Source organism: Cibotium barometz, chromosome 14 (genome assembly GCF_041138505.1).
Source record: "Cibotium barometz isolate CiBa-2024 chromosome 14, ASM4113850v1, whole genome shotgun sequence".
NCBI lineage: Eukaryota > Viridiplantae > Streptophyta > Polypodiopsida > Cyatheales > Cibotiaceae > Cibotium > Cibotium barometz.
Window position 1 is genome coordinate 52,397,096 of NC_141059.1, and position 19,561 is coordinate 52,416,656.

A 19,561-nucleotide genomic window follows, 5' to 3' on the forward strand; every position below is an offset into this window, starting at 1 on the left:
GTTGAACGTATATCAGAGTGCAAGTTATCCACATGCTTCCTAGCTTTGTAAAGAGCACGCAAAATGCATAGTCAATTGTATAGATCCTGGTAAGCTCCCCGTGAAGTGCGACATTCTGCATGAAAAGTGGTCATTGCTCATGTGCATGAGCTCGCCGGGTGTATTGAAAAGAGTACTAAACATAAAACAACGTATGTTGAATATATAACAGCCACTATATATTTTGATGATGTCCATGGTTCAATTCATAATATAATTTTCTCAGTCTGATTTTACAACCACTGTCAACAACTCAACAACAGGGAAGCAGAAAATCAGCACATAGACCTGAAGAGCTGACATTGGCATGCATCCTTGGCACAACCAGCATCCCGATGAAGGGACTTTTGCATAGACTTGGACAGAAATCCTGCACACTAAATGATAGCCCTTGAAGTACATTGATCGGCATGGCATGTTGGCGTGAAGTCCCGTTGAAGTCCCGCTCCATTATGTACAGGCCTGGTGCAATTTTCTGCACTGCATATGAACATAGCTTGCATCCAGCTCGGACAGCCTTCCCTCGCAGATTAAAAAATTACAGAAAAAACCTCAAAACAGTGGTGACCATGACACATCCCGGAGACATCATCTACAAAAGTAAGATTTATATGCACCCGTATGAAATTTACCAGTTGGATTTGAGTGCTTGCAATGGGCATTGGTAATACTTGTGTGAAGTTCGGTCCTTCCATGTAGGAGTGTCAGTGGTGCTCATCACCAGCATTAGTAGAAAGGCATCTTCTACTAGAAAGGTACATGCCTTCTAGCCTAAACTTGACGATATGTCCGAGGCATTACTCGACCTCGACGTATATTCGGACACGAGCTTCAAAAATGCAGATGACTTATCCTCCAGCAAACTGATGGGTGCATCAAATTCTAATACCCTTCCTGCAAGGGGAAAAGTTATGTACGTATGTGTGTATAAGTATGTGCCATATATATATAAAAAATGAGTGTGTCAGGAAACAAAGTTCACATACCATCACTTAATACTAACACGAAGTCACTGTCGATCACTGTTGGGATTCGGTGCGCAACCGTGATGACCGTGAAGTCGTTCAGCTCACTTCTTATGGTGCGTTGGATAAGCCCATCCGTTGCTGTGTCCACGGACGCGGTGGCTTCATCGAGAACAAGGATGCGGCTACATCTCAAAAGAGCCCTGCCCAAACACACAAGCTGTCTTTGGCCCACGCTCCAATTCTCGCCATTCTCAATCACTGTAACCATAATATCCACAAAGATGAAGATCATAATCCGTCGCGTTTACTTTTCTGGGTCCAAATTGAAAACATTAATACTGATTCAGTCCTGGTTAAGTGCAACAAACAAACCAGTAGTGTCAAGCTTTGACTCCTTTGAACGCACAACATCACCAAGCTGGCATTTGTCAAGTGCCTGTATGCCAAAATAAGAAGACACGTCAAAAATGTGTAGTGGACGAGAATCCATGCCAGAGAGGCACAACTAGTTCATAAGTATTACCGCCCAAATTTCAGCATCTGAATGCTCTTCAAGAGGATCAAGGTTTGCTCGCATGGTGCCTTCAAAGAGTGTCGGGTCCTGCGGGATGATACTCAGGCGGGACCGCAAATCATGCAGGCCTATGGATGTTATATCCAGGCCATCAATGATTATTTTGCCTCCCGTGGGTTCCACGATTCTAAACAGTGCCTGTATCAGTGTTGACTTGCCGCTCCCAGTACGACCCACGATTCCCACCTTCTTACCTCCAGGGAAATAGCAGCTGATACCATGTAGAACCAATGGCAAGTGCGCACCATACCGTACCTGCATCTTGCACAACAGCAAGATAGTAAAATATGTGTCCACATACATAACTAACTCTCGAATGAACGATTTAAACATGACCACATACCTGCAAATCCAGAAACTCTACAGTACCACAAGTGGGCCAATCACGCCCAGGTTGGGGACCCATGATTACTGCACTTGCCTCTTTGGGTAGCCGTGTGTACTGCTGGATCCTCTCAACAGAAATGATCTTATTTTCCAACTTGCAAAGACTTAGCACCCAGCGAGACTGTCTTGCATTCAGATTTAGCCCATAAGTAACTGCCAGGCCTGCCATGCCTGCAGGAAAAAACAGGTTGGAACCTCAGTGAGTACCAACAAGACTGAAAAGAGATGCCCAAGGCAAAGACTGATCACATTCTCTCTCTCTGTGCGCGTGCACGTGCGCGTTGTGTCTTTTTTGGTAAAAGGGTGGAACCTGAGAGTTGAGTACCAACAAGACTCTGAAAAGCGATGTTTTACAGCAAAGATAGCAAACACATTTTCCACGTGTGAGCATATGCATGTGTGCATTTGCATGCATGTCCATGTCTCTGCAAGGTGTGTGTTGTGTGTGTGTGTGTGTGTGTGTGTGTGTGTGGAAGGGGAAGAGGAGGGGGGTGGTTATGTCCCGACAGGCCTAGGTTTAGGGCTAGGGGCATGTGCTAACCTAGGATTAGGGTTAGGGGTACCTAGTCTAATTCCTAAATCTGTGACCCAGCCTATGAGAGGCTGAATACCCAACTATGAGCCAAGCGATTGCTATACATAACCCTTTGAAGCATTTGTGAACTTGATGACCTACTGTCAGCCACGTCCTAGGACATAGAATAATCAAAATGTTGCCGACTCCTTGTGATAAGCTTCTCTTATGCTGGCCAACAAGAACTAATCCCAAAACAAAGCCTCCCATGCCTATGCTAGCTACTGTAGCCCAAACTCTAGTCCTAAATCTTGTCTTTACTCTGCTGGCCTTCAAGGATTAGCTCCTGGAATGAGCATGTACATGTCTTGCACATGACAGCTGCACTTAACAGGCTTTTGCTGAGGTTTGTCTTTGCCGACTCCTTGCCTTTATTTAAGCTGGCCGACAAGAGTTCTAGAGCCCCCATGGCTGGCCGACTGCAAGCAGGGACAGAATTAGGCAGCCGACTGGTTGCCTAGGCCCCTCCATGGCCTAGATGTTGCCCCTTTGTGGGCTGCCATGCTCATGGGATGGCTTTGGCTGTCCCATATGCAACTATATGCTTTCTAATGCAAGACCTACTACTAAAGCTGACTTCTACATGCACTATCTGATGAATTCTCCAAGTGGGTTAAGAGGACTAACTCTCGACTGACCTCTATGGCTCAGAGACTAACCTACATAACTCGTGCCTGACTGTACTTGGATTGAGGGCTCACAAATATTCCTATAAAAAGATACTATTCCATACAAATGTTTTGCACCGATAATCAAGCCAGTGTGTCACTTGTACCCCAGTGCAGAGTGCACGACATTCCCTCCTGCTTAACTTTGCAGCAAATTCAGGGCTTCCAAGTAGTCCGCCAACAATTGGGGGTACTCTTGAAAGAACTCTTCATCCAACCATACTACTTCATGGGTTCCTCCGTCCTTAAACTTCGTATAAAACTGTCGTATTCTTCGACCGGAACCATGCTTCCATCTGTGGAGGAGAATTTGTTCTGGCTCTATGACTTCTACCTCCTCGATCATATCTGGTTGTTGCTCTTCTAATACATCTTGCAATGCCGAACCTACATATGGCTTCAACCAAGAAACATGAAAGATATTGTGCATAGTCCAACTTTCCGGCAACTTTAACTTTAAAGAGACATCACTTAACTTCTGAATGATCGGACATGGGCCGAAACTTCGGAATAAAAGCTTGGGACAACACTTGCCCACTTGCTTTAGCCATTGCTTCATGATGCGGAGCTATATCCAATCCCCTTCCTTAAAGTTGACATCTCGCTTGGATTTGTTGACTTGCCGAGTATATGCTTCCTAAGCTTTGGCAAGGCGCTCCTTAACTGACTCAATGATTTCCGAACATGTTTCGGTTGTCTTATTGGCCTCTAGAGATGGTGATATCTGTCTCGTCAAAAGAGATGAGAACCAGCGACCAAATGCTACCTCATATGGTGTCCAAGCAATACTCAATGAGCGAGTATCATTTAAGATTGCCTGAACCAATGGAAGATATTGTTCCCATTTCGACTACTGATCATGGCAGTATGATTTGAGCACGTGAAAGGCCAATTGATTGTATATTTCTGTTTGGCCATCCACATCTACTTGTGGATGGAATGCGCTGGACAGCTGTAACTTAGTCCCAAAATTGTCAAACGATGCTCTCCAAAAATGGGACATGAACTTAGAATCTCTGCCTGATGTGATTGTCTGTGGCGATCCACCAATGGGATACCAAAAATGAATGACCAAGCGAGCTATGTCCTCGGTTGTGGTTGTTTGCTTGCATGAAATGAGCATGCAAAACTTACTGAATCTGTCCACAATTGTCATACATTGTGTGTTTCTAGATCCAGCTGCGACGGCAAAAAGAGGGCCTACGAAGTCCATATTGATGTCGTGAAAAGGTCCCTCTGGAATAGGCAAAGGTTGAAATAACCCTGCCTGTTTCGTATGAGGAACTTTCACCTTTTGGCATATCTCACATGATTGGATGTGTTGGTAGACATCCCATCGCATTTTAGGCCAATAGAATGACCTCTCTAACTTCTCCAAGGGACTGTTGATACCTCTATGACCTCCAACAAGAGAATCATGGGCATCATGGAGAAGGACTTGACACTTCTCTTTTAGTACACAGAGACGGTTCTTGAAAATAACCAACCATCATGTATACTGTAGTGGCATGTGAGGGCCAGCTGATATTGAGTCCCAAACTCTTCCGAATCCAGATCATTGAATTTCCAGCACAGTGGACTCCTACAATGTCTGCATTGTACCTTTTCGACTAAGAGCATTGGCAATGGGGTGGTTCTTACCAAGGACATACTCAATCATTCTCCCAAATTGTTAAAACAATTGACTCCATCTGGACTGCCTGTCAATCCATTGGGCACTAGCCATGGTTTGCAACCATTTAAGTACCTAGTAATTTGTCTCAACTGTGAAATCTCTTCTGTAAAGGAAGTGCTTCCAATGTTTAAGCGCGATCATCATCCCCAAAAGCTCTGTCATACACCGAATAATTCTTTTTGGTGTTATTCAAGTTGCAGCTATAATAAGCCACTGGCCTACCATCTTGCTGTAAAATAGCTCCAATTTCTACGTTACTAGCATTAGTAATCACCTCGAAAGGATCATCCCATGATATCAACTTCAAAACTGGTGACGCAAAGGGAACTTTCTTCATTGCCTGAAATGCCTCTAAAGCCTTGCTCGTGTGACGGATACTTTCACCTCGAAAGGATCATCCCATGATATCAACTTCAAAACTGGTGACGCAAAGGCAACTTTCTTCATTGCCTGAAATGCCTCTAAAGCCTTGCTCGTGTGACGGATACTTTCTGGTAGCGAGTCTTCACGTCCTTGAGCAAGTTGGTGAGAGGATAAGATAAGGATGTCATCTAAGAAGCTGAAGACGCATTTGCTAATGAGTTCCTGAAAACCCGAGACATCATCTTGTTGAACGTCGCTAGTACGTTGGTGAATCCAAAGGACATCACCACAAATTCATAGTGGCCGTGCTCAGTACTAAAGGCATTTTTTGAAATGTCTACCTCAAAGATCCGAAACTGGTAGTAGCCACTCTTAAGATCTATCTCAGAGAAAATTTTATAATCTATTCTTAACCGTTAGCTTATTGAGTGCCCTGTAATCCACACATAAGCGTGCGGTCTTATCCTTCTTTTGGACAAAGAGAATGGAAGCGGCAAATGGGGAGAAAGACGGTAAGATAAATCTAGACCGAAGTAGCTAGGCTAACTGCTGCTCTAGCTTGCTCTCCAATGCCTTAGAAAGGAGGTAGGGAAACTTGCTAGGAGGCTCTAAACTAGAAACCAACTCTATGCGATGATCCTCAGGTCTATTGGTTGGGAGATTGGGTGGGAGATCATCTCGTAGCATGATGCTACTGTATTGAGACAAAAGACCAGCCATCCTCTGCTCCACTACAGGTACTATCTTAGAAACCCACACTCTGCTTCTTTTCTTATGGCTCGTTGGGCCCGAATGTGAAAAATGAGTGGAATTCCATTAATGCTCCGATCCCCACGAATCATGATGGGCTCAAGAAAACCTTCAACAATGGTGAAAGTGTCCTGCCTCCAATCAGGAATGGGTGCATACTGTCGAAACCACTAGATCCCGAGGATCATGTCACATCCTAAAAGAGAGGAAACAATGAAATCGCGCTGGAATGTTGCCTTCTGAACCTGAAACTCAAACTGCTAAGCTTTATTAGAAATGTGTGCACATAGACCAGGGGTAAACCCATCCACATCTAAATGGTAAGGAACCAAGGTACATCTCATCTTGTTTGCCAACTACGGAGAGATGGCATCCTTAGAACTACCCATGTCAAAGAGGACAATGAACTATTGTCTCCTTGCAGTGCCATAGGCACATATGAGAGCCTTTGTCTGTCCCTCAGCCTCACCCTCTTGCTTATCATCAAATACCACTGGTGGCATCGAATTCAAAGCAAACAATAGCTGAACGGCATAAGAGGCTGATGGCAGAGGTGTGGATGGGGATGCTATGGTTGCTACTATGGAAGTGGATGCCTTAGCAGACTTTTCAGCCTGAAACTTACTGCACCCGTGTCCCACAGTGTGACAAAAGAAACAACGATTCTTTGTCCTGTACCGTGTCTATTCATCTGACTGGAGATAACCTCCAGTAATGCCCTCCTTAGCTTTTTCCTCAGGAGTCTTCTTGGGCATAGAATCTTTCTTATTACCCGATTGACCCTGAGAACTTTTCTTTTGGTCCTTTTGGTCTTTGCTATTCTGAGCCCCCTTACCCTGGGTAGATGACTGCTGCTAGGGCTTCGGGATAGACTGTACCTACTTGGGCTTACCTCCGTTCAGCATCAATTCATGATTCTGAGCGAGGGTCAATGCTTGTGCATAATTCTAAGGCTCAAAACTCCTAAATGGGTACCTAATGTTAGTGTCTAAACCTCGAATAAATTGCTTGCGCTTATCTTCTTCCAATATGCCCAACTGTTGGGCCATTGTAATGATCTTGTTGGAATAGGTCAAAAACAAGAGAACCACCTTGAGTGAGTTTGTAAAACTCGTCCTCAAGATTAGTCATGTACTATGGTGGAAGAAAACGGGCCTTGAGGTCAACCACGAAGGTAGTCCAATCAAATTGAAATTGGCCTGTGATGGGATCTGTGTGAAGTTGTGACCAATGCTGCCACCAAGTAACAGCCTCCCCAATGAGTCGGGATAGTGCCACGTGGACTATCTTGTGGATCTGTAATTTTAGCTAAAGGAAAATGTGCTTCAAATTGATGAATAAACTGAGTAACAGCGGCATGATCACACTTACCATCATACTTACTAAAATTTGGAGAGGTTCGTATGACGGTGGTGGTAGAAGTAGTGGAGGACAAGGTATTTGGAGCCATCTTGGGGAGGGATGCCAGAATCTATTTCATCGTCTGCTGATGCTGGATTTGCATAGCCTCCCAATTGAGTCTTTGTTGAAACTCTCAGTCGGCGGCTTCTCGACGGCACTAGTCTTCGTCATACTCGTGTGTGGCTTCCTTATCCCTTTGTTCCTCCGCACGTCTCTGTTCTTCTTTATTTTTTTCTTCTATTGCTTTTCTTCTTGCTTCTTCACGTCTTTTCTTCTTTGTTCCTCCCTACTGAAGAACATATGTGCAAGATCTGAGATGCCTTCTTTGGACTTCTCTTTTTTTGCGGAGCAAGCAGCATCTTCAGAGAATTTATTTGATCCATCATTATTCTCGAGAGCTCTTATGTGCTTAGTGGAAGCGTACTTTCTGTTGGTGTGTCGTGTTGGAAGCTTTGTGCCTCCATAACTTCATGTTGGCTTTCTCTTTGATACAATGTCTCTCCTGACATGGTGGAGGCCTGGGTGTTTTTTCCAGACCGCAGTATTACCATCCACCGGATGCTCTCACTTCTTTAGGTAGTCAAGTTGGGTCATGCTCTCACTTCTTTACGTAGTCAAGTTGGGTCACCAACCTGATGCTCTGATACCAATGTTACATGCACTGGGGCTCTTCGTGGTAACGCACAACAAGGCCTTCATTATACCTTTATGTGGTGACATCTTTAGCATCCAAATTCACAGAGTAGAGAGAGAAGAGAATAAGAGTGAAGTAGTCAACACAGTATTGGGTCCCAAATACCCACTAAAGGGCTGAGTGGCCCCCCCCCTGCAAGCAGGAGTATTTGCTTCTATTATTCTTTGGAGAATGTTGACAAAGCTTGAGAAAACAAGCAAGATATGATAGCCCAACACAAGGACAAGGAAGACCGTACATCTGCTGAGTATCCACCAATCCGAGACACAGCAAAAGACTCTTCAGGCACTGATGCAAGTCGAGATAGCCATAGGACTGCACATATGCTGGCTGAATGCTGAAGAGGATCTTCAATGATTGCCTAGAGATGATAGGATAGATATCTGCTGCTTGAACTGCTGATGAACTTTTCTGAATACTGAATGATGCATGAGGAATTATGCGATTGCTTTTATATGCTCAAAGGCTATTGGTCAATCCAAGGAAGTTGTCAGCCTGTTTACTATGGACAAAAATACTGTTTAAACAGCATTAAATGCTGCACTTTACAGGCTTTTGCAGCTGGCCGACAAGAGCTCTAGAGCCCCAAGAGCTCTAGAGCTCTTGTCGGCCCCCATGGCTGGCCGACAATAGCTCTAGAGCCCCTATGGCAGCCGACTGGCTGCCTAGGCCCCTCCATGGCCTAGATGTTGCCCCTTTGTGGGCTGCCATGCCGATGGGATGGCTTTGGCTGTCCCATATGCAACTATATGCTGTCTAATGCAAGACCTACTGCTAAAGCTGACTTCTACATGCACTATCTCATGAATTCTCCAAGTGGGTTAAGAGAACTGACTCTCAACTGACCTCTATGGCCCGGAGACTGACCTGCGTAGCTCATGCCCGACTCTACTTGGACTGAGGGCTCACAATGGGGTCACAGCGTACAACAAATATTCCTATAAAAAGGTACTATTCTGTACAAATGTTTTGCATTGATGATCATGCAAGTGTCACCGTGTACCCCTGTGCAAGGTGAACGTGACAAGCAGCCAGCCTAGGCACTGACACACCGGCCGACAGCGGCAGTGCGCACAGCAAGGTGCAAGGCAGCATACACGGCATGGACGGCGCTTTGAGCAACAGTCAACTATTTGAGCAGAGTGTGGGGAGACAGAATCTGAGCATGGGTGCATTGCAAGATGGCTGTACAGGGCAGGTTTGGCACACATGCAAAATGCAAGGAAGGGGGGCGTGTGATAGAAAAAGAGCCTGGGCCAAACTTAGAGTTACCTAAAGAGAGAGGAGCAAGGAAAAGAGCCTGGGCCAAACTTAAGAGTTGATCTAAAGAGAGAGGAGGTAGAGTCTAAAAAGGGGGGGTGGAGTTTTAAATAAACGCAAGGAAAGCTTTTTCTTGTGCTAAAAGTGGGGGGGGCTTTTATTTTAAGCCCTAGCTTTTAAGAAAGCACAAAACTAACGCTGGCTTTTTATAAACTCACTTGCTCCTATAAATTCAACCTTGCCCTTTTTCTTGGATCATACTTGCAAATTCGTGTGGGCTTGGATCAACAAACTTCCTCCACTGCTAAAAACCTCGTCCTTGCCCTCTCATCTACCTTAAAAGATTTTCTTTAAACCTTTCACTTTCCGGCCCATAACCCATTACCTTTTTGTCACTATTTTCTCCAAGTTTGCACGCACGGTTTCGGGTGCACTGGACCTATATGGAGTTAGCGAACAGTAACTCTGTGAAGTCATCCGACATTAATGATATAGAGTTGGTCGGGAAAGATGACTTTGAGCACGACAAGCCACTGGAATGGCTAGAATTTTAATCAGCAATCAGGCTGGAAGATAAATAGGAGCACATTATGCAAGAGTCTCTAGGGACGGATAGCGTCAAGCAGTCAGCTGACCATATATCCACAACCTCAGAGACCTCCTTGATCCTCTGTCGACCCACTTCTAACCCCTCTGCTGACTTGATCAAGGTGGACTCTGCCTCAGAATTAAGATGCAAAATTCTCCTCCCGAAACCTTCAGAGTGAGACTTTATCCTCTATGTCTTCTCTCATCCTTAGGCCCTCAAACATCTCCAAAATGATCAGAATATCACTCTTTTGGCTCTTTGCTGACAGTTGTAGGCTCACAACTGCCTCAGAACTGACTGTATCTGTCCCTCTAGTTAAACTGACACAGCTGAAGCAGATACTCTTTCCTCTGAGTCAGCTGGCACTTCCAGATTTTCAAACCACTCTAACCACTCAAAACCCCATCATAATGGATACTCAGCTGACAGCAACTGAGTCACCGCTACCACAGAAGGCACTCAGAACACCAAACCTTGTGACTACTGACAGCTAACAGCTCTGACTGTCAAACCAGACCCAGAAACACTTCTTACCCACTCAGACAAGTCAGCTCAAGATCCCCTCACTACCAACTAATGGTTCTAACGTTCAGTTGACACAGAACCAGCTCTGTTGACAAAAATAAACTTACCCCAGACAGCTTGATCTTCACAGCTTCTCAAAGATAGACTCTCCTCAAACATATTCTGCAAAACCTTAAGGTAATTGAAACTCTTAAACACCAACAACTCCACCTTCTGTCGATTTAAATCGATAGCGCAGTGTGCTTTAGACTCTGAACAAATTGAGGGGAAGAACAATTGGATACAATAATCAGCAGAGCAATAAAAGCTCTCACAAAGATAACCACACAGAACTCAGAGGACTCAAGCCCACAAAATCATCAACACAAATTACACTGTAACCATTGCTTGCAGGTTTTCAACTATCTGATACAACTGGGATATATTATGAGCAATCCTTGATTCGTTCAAGTATCTAACAGTGGTGTTTATAGGGAGGTTCTCGGACACCAGTTCCCCACACAGAACTCTCTCCCTCCAGCACACCCCTTGCTCTGAACTGAATCCAAGTCTCCTCAACCAGATTCCCCGTCGACCTCGTCACTGTACCTGCATACGCTTCCAACTTCAACAACCAAAAAACTCCTTTACCAAAAGACTCTCTAATCCAATCTCTCAGGTGCCAAAATCTTCCCCAACACTCTCTTTTCTTTATCGCTTCCTTGCCTCTAAGAATAATCCCCATCTCCTCTTTATTTAGCGCAGCTACCCTCTATCTTTAAGTGTACGCCTATTTTACCCAATTTTTTCAGTTTTTTTCACGCCACGGAAGCTAGTTATAGCTTATTATATATGTATATATATATATATATACCTAAAACCTACATTCCCTAAGGTCCCTAACCACCTAGAGGGTTTACACGAGGACTAAGGGCGCTAGCAAGAAGAGGTCTAGATTGGCTAAGAGCTTATAATTAATAGCTTAGGGCTAATAATGGCTAAAAGATTATAAATATAGCAAGAAAGCTTATAAATAAAGCCACTGCCAATAATAGCCAGGTTATTACTATATAAGTGACCTTGAGGTCACTTATTATTAGGCACAAGAGGTCATGTAGTCACACGATGGCCCGGGGCTACCAAGGAAGCGTGCAAGATCTCCTCGGCATGGAGCTGCAAGGTGGCTAGTTCGGCCTAGTGGTATGGGACGCTAGATTGGGGCCATTGGTACCATGCAGACTCGCAATAATTAGACCCTTGGCTCGGGGGTGGTTCGAGGCACTGAACCTACAATTGGGTGGTGAGTCGCTAGCCACAATCCATTGCAATCATGCGATGATGCGTACAATGATGTCGGGTCTATGAAACGTCATTAGGGTTTTGGTTCTAGGTCAACAATCCTTGGGTGTGGTCTATGGAGACCTTAGAGAGGGAAGGGAAGGGGGGGGGGATGGGGGGGGATCACGCGTGCGTATGTTGATATGTGATGTGTGTGGGTGCAGGGGGTGTAGTGTGTATAGCTTTTTGTTGGCAGTGTGTGTGTGTGTGTGTGTGTGTGTGTGGGAGGGTGTGCGTGCGCATGCGTACGTGAACTGAACTGCGCGTGCATACGTGAATGTGTGGCTGTGCGTGTTGGTGTCTCTGTGGTGTGTGTGGGTGTGTCATAGTGGACTTACTTGGATCAATGTTTCCAAGAGGGAAGCTGACAAGGAGCACCATCGAGAAGGCAAAAACAAACGTCGATAAGAGCTCCATCCGTAGGCAAAGCCATTCAATAGCAGAAAAGCTATTGAAAAAAGGACGTGAATAGTTATCAAAGAGAATGAAATTGGTCTTTATGTATCGCTTTTGTTGCTCGAATCCTCGAATGGTAAGCGCTCCAGAGATAGATTCCCCAAAGTGATGAATGATTGGAGATTTCTGAATTCCGACAAGTCGCGTGAGCTCTCTTGCTGAAGCCATGTAATATCTCTGCAAGGAAAAAAAAGCTCTTTGTTATAAAGGTGCAGAATGATAGAGAGCATTTAGTTCCCAATACCAATTACTTGAAATTTTCAAAAGGTATTTACTTATGTATGTATGTGTGTATGTACATGCGTATGTGTATGTGTATGTGTATGTGTGTATGTACATGCACATGCATATGTGTATGTTACATGTATATGTGCATGTATGCATATGCATATACATGTACATCACACGCGCACGCACACCTACGTATATGAACAGCTGCATATGTTTACACACACATGTACACATACAAATACATTTACCTATGTGTCACTATACACACATGTATATGTATGTATATACATACATATACATGTAAATAATTTCTCTTTGTGTGTGTGTGTATACCTCATTACAAACTGATGAGAGTGGGAAAAAAAAGGCTACCTGTAACCATAGACATATTGCTGCCACTGGTATAAACAGCAGCAAAACCTGCCACGTTACTTGACACATGACTCCAATGACGCCCAGTAATTGTATTGTTGTCGAAGCATAGCTTGCTAGCCTAAATGGAATGTCCAAGTCAACCACACTTTGATCCGATGATGCCTGCCAACATACATTAAAGCCACAACTCTCAACTAGTGCCAGCACAAAAAGCTCAGAATATCATACCAATCACATACCCGATTCAATATCCGGCCAGTTGGTGTGGAATCAAAAAATGCCATTGGGGCACCAAAAATTGATCTAATCATACTTAAAAACAGCTTCTGGGCCGCTTTGAGACCAAAGATCGAAACAAACAAAGCTCGCAAAAACACACAGAATGCGCTGCCGAATGCAAGCCCCATGTACACTAGGATCATTTTCATACTGCTGCTTCTCGATTGATGCCCATCCGCAGGCGGGCTGGCCCACGCCATCCACCAATTACTGCTGATTTGCAGTAGCTGAAAGGCAAGCTGAGCCAATACAATCACAGGGATGAGGCTACCCTTGTAAGCTGCAGTCATATAGGACCAGTAGACATACCAACTAACGCTTCCTTTCTCCCTTTCTTCCTCCTGTACAAGTTGCTTCCTCTTCGTACGTTTAGTCATGTCCTTCTTCTTCATCTTGGGTTGAAGAAGGAGCTGGCTTTCAGGCAATTGCTTGTCACCCTTAAGTGCCGGTAGTTTTTCGATCTCACAGTTTTTCGAGGATTCTTCCTCAGCATTCACAACAGAAGTTGGCTTCTCTGATCCGTCCGCTTCATCCACTTCATCCAAGATGTACTCCGTGACATCCATTGATTCAATAGCTTCATTGTGGGCGGACACGAGGGTATCAAAATCTGTCCCTGCTTGCAACAATTCCTCATACTTTCCAGCCTGAATGATCTCCCCATCCCGTAGCACCTTTGTATGCAAAGAAAGCATAAAAAGCCATGAAAGTGTAAATAAGTGAGTGAGTGAGTAATTGTAAGTGTAAAAGTGCCTGTGTGAGTAAGTGTGAGTGGAAAAGTGTGTGAGAGAAAATGTGAGTGTAAGTGCAAAGGTGTAAAGGTGAAAGAATGTAGAAGTGTGCCAGTGTGTAAGGGTAAAAGTGTTAGCGTAAAGGTGAAAGTGTGCAATTGTAACTTGCAAAAGTGCATCGTCAGTGCGTGTGTGTGTGTGTGTGTGTGTGTGTGTGTGTGTGTGTGTGTGTGGGTGTCTCGGGGCGCGGGGGATTAAGTAATTTACGAGGGGAAAAAAAAAACTTACGAGTATAAGATCGGCTGCTGGTAAGAACTCCACTTGGTGTGTGACAAAAATAACTGTCTTCTCTGCTAATGCTCCCAGTAAGCATTCCTAGAAAGCAAAGAGAAAACAATGTACGTCCATCAAAGAGAAAACAATGTATGTCCATCAAAATCCTCAATAAATCTACAAATATGACGTGTGTGTGTGTGTGCGCGCGCGCGCAAGTGTACCCACACACAATGCATATATGTGTATGTATATATGCTACGTGCGCGTTTACCAAGTTGTATACACACACACACACACACAACTTGGTAAACACGCACACACATGTAGCAGTTTCTTTTTTTTCTTTTTCTTTATATATATATATATATATATACACAGACACACACACACAACTTGGTAAACGCGCACACACGTGTAGCAGTTTCTTTTTTTCTTTTTCTTTTTGGTAGGGAGGAGGAGAGTATATGTACTCATGTATGCAGGCGAACACCTCAATTGTCCAGCTAGCTCTTTACCTTAAAGAGTTCACTTCCAGTGTGAGCATCAACTGCACTAAATGGGTCATCAAGAAGATAGATATCTGCATCTTTGTATAGAGCCCGTGCAAGTTGAATCCGCTGTTTCTGACCACCACTAAGGTTAATACCCCTTTCACCAATGATTGTCTGATCTCCATGGGAAAACAGGGTCAAGTCCTTCTTTAGTGCACAGACCTGGAGTATGAACTTATACTTGCTTTTGTCCATGGGACTCCCAAACAAAATGTTTTCTTCTATGTTGCCAGTCTCGATCCATGCTGACTGTGAGACATAGGCTGTTTGCCCACAAACCTTCACCTGAAGAGTTGAGTCATAAAAGTCAGTTTATATGCTAAACCAATACGACCTAAGCAGAATGTCACACACATGTTTAGCAGCTCATATTGCAATCATACTTATAATATTTCAAACTTTAAGGCTCCATCAATCATACTTGTATTATATGTGCTTCATTCTAATGCCTGTGGATCCAGTTTCTTACAAAAAAGTAGGACATTGGATTCTTGGGGAGTAGAAGATTGACAGGTTGACTTGTAGCAAGCTGCAACAAGAAATGTTATAGAAAAAGGCTCCCAGTGACCAATAGGCATGACAATCTGACTTGTTGATGTGATGGTTTGACATGCACGGTAAAGGCTTCAGAGTAATTCAATGCTTTATACTTCATAATTCTTCATTGCATATGGTCAAGGCTGTACAAATGTTTCTTTCGGCTGCTTCAAAAGCCCTATAAAAGAACAGATAACATACGCGAGTATCGTGCACGTTTTTTTTTTCAATTGTTTGATGTTTGGATGACAATCATATGAGTATGATTGGAATCATGGTTTATCTCAATTCACGTATGATTTGCAACCATGGTTTATCTTCAGAATTGAGGTAAATAAAGTCACTTCCTCTAAAACCCAACCACACAGCAAGCAGACACAGGATTAGAGAACCCAATAGTCATCACCACAACGTACTACACCGAGACAAGTTTCAGACAAGACCCAACCTCAGCAGGATGTGCCCAGTGGGGCAGCAGCCTCACCATATGATACCCAATTCACACGGGAAAGTTCCGAGAGGGATTTGCACCGAACGGGCCAAAGGGAAAGAGATATGGACTTTATAAACCTACCTAGCCCTCTCATACAGAGAGGAACCTTGATGAATAGCATTAAAACTCTATATTGTCACCCGATTTAGTATTTGTTAAGATCTGGTGGGTGTTTAGGTATCTTACCGTGCCACAGAGCTTTGGCATTTCCCCAAGAATGCATGCAAGCAGACTCGTCTTTCCAGACCCAACCTTCCCGCACACGGCCACCCGCATCCCCTTGCTCACTCTCACATTGATTTTTGAGAGAGAGGGCATTTCAAAAGACGGGTCCCAGCTGAACACACCATCTTTGATTTCAACTGCCAGGTTTGATGCACCCTTGTCAACCTTAAGGACTGCATCCTTTGGCAGCTCCTCCTCTTCCAGGAAACTTGAGACCCGGTCCAAGGAGACTTTCGTTTGGGCAATCATAGCCACAAGATCGGGAAAGTTCCGCAAAGGCTCTTGCAGAATGCGAAATGTGGCTAGTGCTGATAGTACTCGGCCTGCTGTAAGTGGAATTCCAAGCAGTACGCATGTGCCAAAGGTGATCACAGACACAAAAATTGGCGCCCCCCAGAATACGAACGTGACTGCTGCCTGTGCAAAGAGAACTTTCCGCAACCATCCATATTCTTCTTCTCTCAAACTTTCTAGCTTAGCTCGGTATCTATCCTCCCATGCTTGCAGTTTCAATATTCTCATGCTCCTCAGACACTCTGAAGTGGCCCGCATGCGCTCGTCTTTCGCTGTCATCAAGTGATCCTGATAATTTTCCTGCAGCTTGGCCAAGGGAGTGTTGCCGATAATAGAGACAATTGTTGCAGCCAGAGTTGCAATGAAGGCCACCCCAACACTTCTATACAGAATCCCAAGTGCCAAAACAATCTGCAAGGGCAAAACCCAGCTATCATGCAAATACCAGGAAAAGTCCCCAATTCTCTGCACATCCACAGACATGTAATTGATGATCTCCCCGCCACTGTGGCTTTGCCGGGCTTGACTTGAAAGGCGGAGCCCCTTGCGGTACACAAAGGCTGTCAAAGCAGCCCGGACGTGCATCCCTAGCAGATTAATCCCCATGTACCACTGACGCTGTGCCAAGCTCTCTGTAAACTTAGAGCCCAAAAAGAGAAAAGCTAGCACATAACCTTCATGCTTGAAGCGCCTCCTGCCACTCAAATACTCCACAAAATCAGTAATGAGAAAGGGGCCAACATATGAAGCGCAGGTGTTTAAGGCTGCAAAGATGGCACTCCATCCAGCCTCTTGCCAAAAAGAGGTTGCAATGGCTTTAGGGAGGGAGGGTGACTTGTTAGGATTATTGAGCTTCAAGTGTTTCAAGGCCGCTTTCAGGCGTAGGTATGATGTTTCAACCCGATCCTTAGGAGCAAGAAGGGGTATATCTTTAAGCTCCAATGGCTTTCTGGCACCCACAGAAAGCAAAGAGTCCAGCCATGACAAAGTGGCAATACTCAAAAGCCCAGCATTGCTGTAAGGAGTGACTTCATCATCACCAATCTGCTCTAGAAAATGAGGTAGCAGAGGCTCATGAATATCTGACTTCACATAATGAGTGCCTGTGTTGCCTAAAACGGCAGCTATACACAAAAAGGCAGCAGCCGGACATGATGCCAAACTCACCCAGAGATTAACTGATGAATACTCAGAATGTTTAGACAAAATCCGAACATGAAAAAAAGACGAATACACAAGTAACAAAAAATCTATGATCCACCAAGTTCTCAAAATACATGGAAAGAAAAGTCTCCCTTTTCTCTTTGTCTCAAGCATTGCCCTGTTTATTACAAGCCATGCAGTAACTTGCACGAAAGCAGCCACCATTGCATGGTACGGCAAGCACGACCCCCCTTCCTTGTGAAGCTTGATGTATATGCTCCATAGCAAGGCAAGGATGCTGGCTAACAAGAGGTAGATACAACAGGAAAAAGCTGCTTTGTAGAGAGAACCCAATTGATACTTGGTTGAAACATCTCCATTCAAATGCACCCCATTCGCATTTATGCAGGTATTCTTTGACTTGGGGTAGCCCATGTGTTGTCGTGCCCACCATATAAGGTAGGCCAGTAAGAACATGCCATGAGGAACAATGATGACTGCATCTTCCAACAAGTAGGAGCTGCTGACAAAAGCTCCTATATTGGACCAAAAGCCTTCACTGTTGTGCGGGAGGGAACTTCTGATACCATCAAAAAGCTCTGTGCAGTGTTGTCCAGTTGGCGGAGGTGCAGCAGCACCCGAGGGAAGGATGCTCCAATAAGCCCTAGCTGCAAAATATCAAAAGTACAATACACACAAAAGCATTATTCAACATACTCCCCCCCTTTTGTAAGACCCGTTATTATTCATATTAAGATTAAGAAGGCACCTTCCAATTAAAATATAAACCATATTTCAAGTTGCCCAATTGCACCTAAGCGTATGCAATAACAACCTTTCTTTAAAAATTTACCCATTACTTATATTTTGTTTAAAAACCCCAATTGAACCTTAAAAAATATCACCCGATTTCTGAAGCACCCAACTGGCCCAATGTAAGGCAATCTGCTGGAGCATCCAACTGAACCCTCATGATATACAGGTACTCAAAATGCATCCCAACAGGGGAACCCAAAGCCTCACAAATTTGAAGGCAGCTATAGCCCTCATACTTTCTGAAAACCATTAAAATATGAAGTTGTTCATAATGCACCCAATTGAACACTTGCAATATACAATTACACAGAATCGGCAAAGCGGCCAAAACCACAAGAAGATGCTCCATTTTCTGCAGTACCCACTTTCCAAAGTGCTTAATTGAACTGACTACAAGCAGTAAACCGATCCTCAAAAGAGGCTTAAAATCTTGCAGTATTTACTTCTGCAAGAGCCCAATTGAATTCAAAGCAGTAAGCGGTGATCGAATTACAAACAAAAGACCACCATGGGATGTCCATGCAGTACACAAGAGAAATTGGTCGATTGTGCATTACTCAATTTCTAAAGCGCCAAACTCTTCCCAAACAAAGTAAACCTCATGTTAATGGGCCCAGGGTATAGTTGATGAAGAGCCCCATCGATCAATGAATGGAATGTGCGGGAGGAGCCAAACTGTTTTCATATAAGGGCGCAGAGGTTTCAGGTTTGGGCGCTCAAATCAAGAAGCGCCCGATTGATCCATCGAAAACAGAGATACAGGCAAACTTTCTTGCGCCCATTTCTGAGAAACACAGGAGCGAAATTGGGTAGAGTTTTGATTACCAGAATTAATAAGGGAGCTCATGAGTGCGGAGGCTCCGATTCCACGGAGCTGAGCAAACCTTCTGAAGGGCGGTATGGTGGGCCAAAAAAACAGAAGAAAAATTGATCTGTCGATAAGAGGGGTGGAAAAACAGCTGAAAAAAAAAACTTTAAATATATCAGAAGAAAAGGCTATGGCGAGAGCTCCTAGCATGCGAAGCTTCAAACGCTTGGAGAGCGTGGAAGAAGAAATAGCTATGGCGAGGAAAAGCTCCACCAAAACCACCACTACCACCAAAAAACATCAGAAACCTGCAAGCTGAGAAAAATGCAGCAAAAGAAAGAGCATAGGGCGGTAAAGAAAGGTGAAATTTAAAATAACGAAAAAGAAAAAGCCCTTTTCTTATTTTTTCCCTGCTTTTTTTTCTTTTCGTTTTTTGGAAAAATGGGGCACATGCGGCATAGCAAAACGGTCCCACCATGATGTTACCGATGGTGGGGCTCGGCATCTTCCTTTTACGTACGCCCGTCGCTCATGCACCACCCCGCCTGTCCACGTGGGCGGC

The 19,561-nt window shown here is 44.3% G+C and overlaps 1 protein-coding gene across 3 annotated transcripts; it reads right to left on the reverse strand.

Moving 5' to 3' along the window:
* Positions 1-202: 202 nt before the first annotated feature.
* On the reverse strand, positions 203-19,346 carry LOC147632175 (ABC transporter C family member 5-like). Of its 3 annotated transcripts, none has more exons than XM_086808810.1 (13): positions 19,017-19,346; positions 15,900-18,043; positions 14,648-14,968; positions 14,145-14,231; positions 13,086-13,799; positions 12,844-13,008; positions 12,123-12,417; positions 1,925-2,139; positions 1,531-1,836; positions 1,380-1,443; positions 1,026-1,265; positions 672-933; positions 203-556 (listed from the first exon to the last, which is right to left on the reverse strand). In XM_086808810.1, exons 1-12 carry the CDS (start codon positions 19,207-19,209, stop codon positions 806-808), a joined length of 4,872 nt encoding a protein of 1,623 aa, XP_086664936.1. In that variant the 5' UTR covers positions 19,210-19,346; the 3' UTR covers positions 203-556; positions 672-805. The 3 variants fall into 3 exon arrangements, with proteins under 3 accessions (XP_086664936.1, XP_086664937.1, XP_086664938.1); XM_086808811.1 differs by having other exon boundaries at positions 18,281-19,324; XM_086808812.1 differs by lacking the exon at positions 19,017-19,346 and adding an exon at positions 18,302-18,467.
* Positions 19,347-19,561: the final 215 nt, after the last annotated feature.